The 7633-nt window shown below is 31.6% G+C and overlaps 1 protein-coding gene across 1 annotated transcript; it reads right to left on the reverse strand.

Moving 5' to 3' along the window:
* Positions 1-1068: 1068 nt before the first annotated feature.
* Positions 1069-4902, reverse strand: LOC133778038 (uncharacterized). Its single transcript, XM_062217851.1, has 3 exons — positions 3411-4902; positions 2170-2428; positions 1069-1613 (listed from the first exon to the last, which is right to left on the reverse strand). Exons 1-3 carry the CDS (start codon positions 4571-4573, stop codon positions 1437-1439), a joined length of 1599 nt encoding a protein of 532 aa, XP_062073835.1. The 5' UTR covers positions 4574-4902; the 3' UTR covers positions 1069-1436.
* Between the last annotated feature and the right edge of the window lie 2731 nt (positions 4903-7633).

Here is a 7633-nt window from a genome sequence, read left to right on the forward strand (position 1 = left end):
CAGATATTTTACCATGATAATTATTTTAAAATAATAAATAATTAAACAAATTAAAATATGATATTTTTGAGATGTTTTACAATAATAATTATTTAAAAATAATAAAATCATATGTTTTATAACTTAAATAAATATTTAATTAAACTTAAACTCACTTATTAGATTAATATCATATTAAACATATAATATAATTTATTGTGAATTAGCAACAAATTATTTTTTTTTTAAAAAAACTAACAAGAAACTTAAATTTAAAATCCACGTATAATATTTAATATTACATTAAACATATAATATATAATTTCTTATTGTCACTCCCAAATTCATAAACTAGAACAAATATAAACTTAAACAAAAATAAATAAATTATTTAATTAAAATATGATTTTTATTTCAAAATTTATATGACATTAATATAAATTTAATAAAAATAATTAATAAATTTTATTAATAAAATTAAGTAAACGTGCCTAGCAATTGCTTATATCTAGTATATAAATAAATATGTAGAAATTACTTTGGTTCGGATTGAATGCTTATCCCATAGTTATAAAGGGTGTCAGCATTGCTTATTCACATTTGTATATATAGTAGATATATATATTTAATATTCTCATATTCTCCAGAGAAGTCCTTATCATGGAAGTGGTGCACCTATGTCAAGTTCTCATATATTTACTATTAAGATTCTCTCTTTTCAAACATATTGAAACATGATTTATTTTTCATATAAAACAACTACATTTTGTATCGGTATGAAATACTGATATTTCACCGATTTACGGGATTTTTAAAACAATTTAATTAAAAAGTTTTAAAAATATCGATTCCTATCGACTACATCTTTCGATATTTGGGAGATTTTTTGACAGAAAAGATTTTTCGGTTGAAAAATATCGGTTACTCCAATTTTCTATATCCACCCATATAATCAATTTTTTCATCCTTGACTATAAACAGAATCTTAGAGATAATTTCTATACATACACAAGTCTTGTATTCTTTCCCTCAAACCCGCTCAAACGCACCGTATTATAACTATCAAGTGCAAAATCAAGAACAAGAACATTTACATGAAAAGGCAAAAGTATATTTATCAAAAGCTGGGGCTAACTCAGGCACTTAGTGCCAACATCGCTCTTAACTTTAAACTTGGGCACATGATATGTACATATTGTTTGATTTCATGTCAAAATGAAACAAAACAGAGAGAGAAACCCGCATGCTCCTCAACCAGTCATCCAAAATAAATGACAAACATTGTGGTTCCAAGCAGGTCCCTCACATTTGAAAATTAAGTAAAAAAAAGAAAAAGAAAAGATCTAAACAAGACAAAAGAAACCATTAATGTGGCTTCCCTTGACCTTCCATTGCCTTGTATGCTGAAGTGCAAAATGATCCAGCAAAGGCATTCCGTTCCGAGTGATGATTTCAAATCAGACAAATTGGGATGGAGATTCTTCTCCGTTATCATAGTACATTTGGTTTTGGACGGCTTTTACAGCAGCAACTCTTGCTGCATTTGCTGCTCTATTAGCCGCAGCTACCGCTCTATTCACTCTCTCATCAATTTTCGCAACATTATGCGCCCTCTCAGCTGCTCGCTGTGCTTCCTGTTCACAAGGGACTCTATTGGTTAGAAGACACAATACCTTGAAACAATCAACATAATGCATGAACAGTTTTTTTGCACAATATGTCAGCAGCATAAAGGTCAATGACAAAAAGCAGTTAAATTTGTTAAGGACTGATGATGGTAGAAGAAAGTAGTTTTAACTTATAGACGCACATACTTTCAAAAAGACGACAGGTATAACAAGACCAGGAACCTGATATCATGGTTATTGTCTCCTTTTGAGAAAGAAGAAGGAAAGAAAATAGAGATAAAGCATGTTTTTGCTGCTATAAATGATATCTAGTTAAGCCATCAAGGATAAAGCTTTTTTTATTTTCAGCAACTACTTAAAGTGATTAATGACTGATTGGAGTCCAAAGAATGGAACATATGTCTAACTGTTGTGAAGTAACTGAAATAACAGCTTCGACATTGGCACTTGATTGTTAAAATCAAATACTGTATAGTAATGCTAAGCTATGATCACAAGGGAGGAAAAGACTTATAGAATATCTGATGAAGCTGGGCACTTCAAATTCACAAATCATAATTACCTGCACTGCATTGAGAACCCTGGCGTGACTGATGGTGCGAGGAGAGTCGGGATGTGTATGTTGCATGCTAATAATATCAAGAAACCCATTTTGCCAATGGCCAGATTGTTTTTCACCGTTTCTGAATGTGTATATGCCAAGGCCTTGCCTTCTACCTTCATGCCAGGCACCTTCATAACTATGTCCGTTTGCAAATTGATAGACTCCAAAACCATGCATCTTGTCTGCAAAATATTCACCAGCATACGTATCCCCATTTCTGCATTACCATAAATGCAACTACGTCAGAAACTTGGAATCGTGTTCTTTTTTGGTTTAGTTTTTCAAAAGACAGGAGAGAAAAAAGCATAAAGATGCATATTTGGTCATGTTATGGGCAGTATTGAGTTGTTCATGCCAAACATGTTTTCTTTCGTTGGCATTCTCAACTATAAGAACATCAAAGTGATAACATATACAGCTATACACAAATATATACCTGTAAACGAAAATTTGCATATATCTATGAAACTGGTGAAAATTACTTCCACAGTAATCAATAAGATGTGCTGGTATATGATAAGTGCTGACACATAATCTATGATTTGTTAATAATTAATAAGACCATCTAACGTGCAACACTTTCTAAGCCACGGTGTTTTCATAACTGTTTTATCCGACAGAAGTAGAAAAAGTACCACAACGGTCCAACTTCTAATAGACGATTAATAAATGCATAACAATATATAGTGTAAGAAATTATTACAATAACAAGAAATAAAAACTACAACTCATGATTGTAAGAAATAAATTCATGGCTAGAGAATTATGTTTGGCCCATACTGTCCGGTCGTTCCATTACGTTGACTTCCATTAATATAGTTCTCCCACACTCATTATTATTTTTCCCGCGGCTGATAGTCCTATGTATCTTAAGCTAATGCAGAATGAGATCATCTAGCTAATATATGCTTACGTATCCATTTCTATGGCTGTATAACCAGAAGACGAAAATGAGCTTAAAGAAGGAGCTTCTGTTTCCCACATATAAACAAACATCAGCACTGAATTCCAATTTCAAAACAAAATTCACAACCAGAGACCAATTGAATCAATAAACCAAGAAGTCAAAGCAAACCCAGTGATTTCACATCTTCCATTCCCATTAAGCACAACATGGGATCCAACCATAAATACATCATCAATCAAAGAGATTTAGGCCACAAAAAAAAAATCTATAAAAAAAAGAACGAAAAAAGTACCTGAAATGATAGTGACCGAGTCCATGCTTAACACCCCACTTGAATTCCCCGATGTACTTGCTACCGTCCTCACAAGTATGAACTCCACAGCCATGACACTGCCCATTAGACCACTCTCCAGCACAAACATCCCCCGTGAAGAACCTATAAACCCCAATTCCATGCCTTAAACCTTGCCTATACTGACCGCGATACCGACTACCTTTCGCCCAAGTCTCAACTCCATAACCATCATACTTCTCATCAATCCAATCCCCCTCATACCTCCCACTCAAGTTGTAATAATAAACCCCACTACCAGAGCATTTACCCTTATGGAACTCACCTTCGTAAACATCCCCATTAGTGTAAACTTTGACCCAAGACCCTGAAATTATTCTCTTCTCCGATTTGGGATTCGACCCAATTGACCATAGAACCGGCGGAGGGGGGTTTGAGGCACAAGAAGGCGAACAAGCTTTAGTTGGCAATAAAGAGCGAGTGAGGAACAATCGAATTGAGAGAAGGCGTGGGAGCGCGAGATTGACAGAAACCAAAAGGGCAGCCGATAAAGCAAGCAGGAAGAGGAAATCGAGGACGAAAGAGCGGAAAGGATTCGAAATTATGAAGTAAACTGAAGGCAAAGAGAGGAGTATAAGCAAGCGAAAGTGGACCCGAAGCAATTGGGCACACCTGAAATGGCGAACAATTCTCAAAGCCAGTGATCTTGTAGCGAAAGGAATGACTCCAAACGAAGCAGAGCAGAGGCAGAAAGGCGAAGGCGAAGAAGAAGAAGGTGGATTTTGAGCAGAATGGCGAAGAGAGGAAAAAGTGGGAGAGTGGGAAAGAGAGGAAGGAGTCGGGGCCATCATAGGCCTTGTTGGGGGAGCTGAGGGGTTTCCTGAGATGGGCTGTTCATGAAGTTGAGAAGGGATATGGTTATGGTGGGTTGCGAGCTTTGGTGGTGGGGTTGGTGATTTGGAGTGATGGGTTTTAGGTTGGCGTTGTTGGGTTTGCTTGGAGAGCAAGTATGGAGAGATTTGTTGGCCAAACTGAGTTTGGTAATGGGTTCGGATGTGTTTTTGGGGTATGGAGGAGAAAAGAAGAAGTGGGGTTGGATTGAAATCGGAAGAGATGCCTCTGCTTTCTTTGGTGATCTGATTATCGGATTTCTTCTGATGCATTTACATAACAAAATCTACTGTTGTTGATGTTGATGATGGTGATGATTAATTTATTTATGTTTTGAGTACTTTAATCGATGGCTTATGAATTGGTGGAAGCAATGAACAGCAATATAGATAGATAGATTAGATTGCTGTGTGTTCGTATCGCTGTTTCTTCAATAGGTATTTAATCTCTGGTTTTTCTTTGTAGGGACGAAACCAGATTCAAAGTCGGTTTCTTTTCACTTCCATAACTAACCCTACTATTTCCTTTTATTTACGATGTTGCCACTGTGTTTCAGTTTCTCCTTAAAATAAAATTTTTCTCCATAAGATAGTGTGACCGCCATTTTCTCAAATTTTAAAAACATCTCATTCATTCTTACATTATATATTTATTTATTATAAATATTATATTTATCGAAGTTCATAATAACAGAAAATTCACTAATTTATTCAAAGTATTATATTAGCATTAATTATTGATTGCATTCAGAGTAGTTACCCGATTTTTTTAGGATTTATGTATTTGTATAAATAGGGTATTTCCCCTATTGAAATAACACACAAAAGTTTAATTCTCTCTTTTCATCTCTCTATTTCTCTGTCAATTTATTTTCTTTATATTTTACATTTCAGTATTCTTAATAGTTTTATAACACGTTATCAGCACGATTCTCTAACTACCATTGTTTGTAGGTTCAAAATATCATCACGGGTCTCTAGCCATAATCATTCCTTGAATCTGAACTTGATTATTCAATCTTCAGCCGCTATCATATGTTGATATCAAAAATCATCATCAAAACTCTAGTCACCATATTCCATTGAGGTAAAAATATTTTGTTGCCAATATATGTTTATATCATTATCATATTATATATTTTGATAAGACTTGTATATATATGAGTTGTTATTTCACCATTGTGATTGTATGAGATGGTTTAATAACTTATTATCATAAATATGGTTATATTTAAGATAATTTTTCTATAGAGGCTTCACTTTAAGCCATACTGGTAGGGCTTTCAGTGTTTCTTGACCCATAAATAGTTTTCGGCGCGACTTTTTTTTATGACCGTGTACATTGTAGCTATTTAGAGCATTCTGTAAATTTTCAGAAAATTCTGAATAGTTTACAGTACCGAAAACTAGGTTCAAACATGTTGTTTTCCACGCGCATAAAAAAAATTAGTCACGCGTGCAACATGTTTGAACCTAGTTTTCGGTACTGTAAACTATTCAGAATTTTCTGAAAATTTACAGGATGCTCTAAATAGCTACAATATACACGGTCATAAAAAAAATCGTGCCGAAAACTATTCACGGGTTGTAAACACTGAGAGCCCTACCGGTAGGGCTTAAAGTGAAACTCCTATAAGAGAATTCCCCGTTATATTTATATACGTATTAATATTATCTCACATGTTTGATATTGATTTCACTATAGTATTTATTTTATGATTATGTTTCCATTAGAAATTGTAAACTCCCATGACATATTGAGAAGAAAAAAAATTATTTATTATAGATCCTTAATAAGATCTTGCATATATCCTGAAGATTATGCAAATTAAAAATGATATTCAACATTATAATTATTTATTAAGGTATATGTGTTCTTTAACAATATTGAAAAAGAAATATAATTACTAAAGAGTTGCGATATTTTAGCTAAATTCCTTGGAGTAGATATTTCACATATTTGTTAATTATACAAAATTATATGAACACAATTAAAGAACATTGAAATTTATTATGATTGATGCTGTTGGTGATTGATTTTTTTTAAGTCCCAAAAGTTTTAAGAAAATTGCATCAAAACATTAAAATATGAAATAATGATGAACAAGATTAAAAAATAAATATGAAGAGAATAAACTAATTCAGGTGTAACTACATTTGATATTGACTTGGATGTATCTTTATTGTACAATAAAGAAGTTAACATGTATATCAATTTTGTTGTACATTTAAATATTATTCCCTGAAGAGAATGATAGAAAGTAAATTTCATTTTAAAGAGTATTGATATTATTAATCATGTTATTATATATGCAATATTTCTTGCCAGAAGCAAGTATGGTCTTTTCAATGTTATTCCTTGAAGTAAATGATTCATTACTTATGTCAATTATTCATTGCACATTTCTAAAAGTGAATGTCTAAATTATTAGTATTATAGTGAACTTTGTCATTGATCAAAATGTAATTTATAATTACATTCCTCAAAGTGTTATAAAGTCACAAAGATTATTTGAAAAAGTTCTTGATGATCCTGAACACAATTGCTAGCTAAAGTTAAACATATTTTATATAACATTAGTACAATTTCTATATAATTGTGAATGTGGCAAAAAATGACTTATAATATGTATCGGTCGTACATTTAATTACATAATATATCAAGTCATAAGAATAAGGAATGATTTATTTCATTAATAAATTTGACTACTTGTTGGAAATAAATGAGAAAGAAAAATAAGTGATATATTCATATTATGATTATACATATTTGGCTACAACAAACATGATTATTGTCATTGTGTATTAACTTGAATGAATGATAAAAAAATTTATATTTGAAAAATAATTGTGCTTTTAAGCAAGCACACCATTTGATAGAGAAAATTGTTAAATATAATGTTGTTGAACATAATATATTACAAAAATCAAATGGAGAAATCTAATTCTTGAAGAATCAATGCTATTATATGTTTTCAAGGATATTAAAATTATAGAAGATTTACACTCACACACTTTATATTGTAAATAATTACTAATTTGTTATTGATATTTTAATATACCCTTATTATAATATTTATTAACTTAAATAACAAATATTCAAGTTTTATTTACTTATTTAGTATACCCACTACTTTTTTAATATAAACTAATTTATTAATTCAATTATGTGTATAATATACCCAATTGGAAATATTAATTTATTGCATTTCCTTAATTAATTGCTTTGCTAATTATGACTAAATCAATTTTTTCCTTATTTTCTTTGCTTTTTACGACTGTGTTTTCAATCCCTAATTTTTGAGTTCTATGTTTTTTTAAACAATTTATAAA

The sequence above is a fragment of the Humulus lupulus genome, chromosome 5 (genome assembly GCF_963169125.1).
Source record: "Humulus lupulus chromosome 5, drHumLupu1.1, whole genome shotgun sequence".
Taxonomy (NCBI): Eukaryota; Viridiplantae; Streptophyta; class Magnoliopsida; order Rosales; family Cannabaceae; genus Humulus; species Humulus lupulus.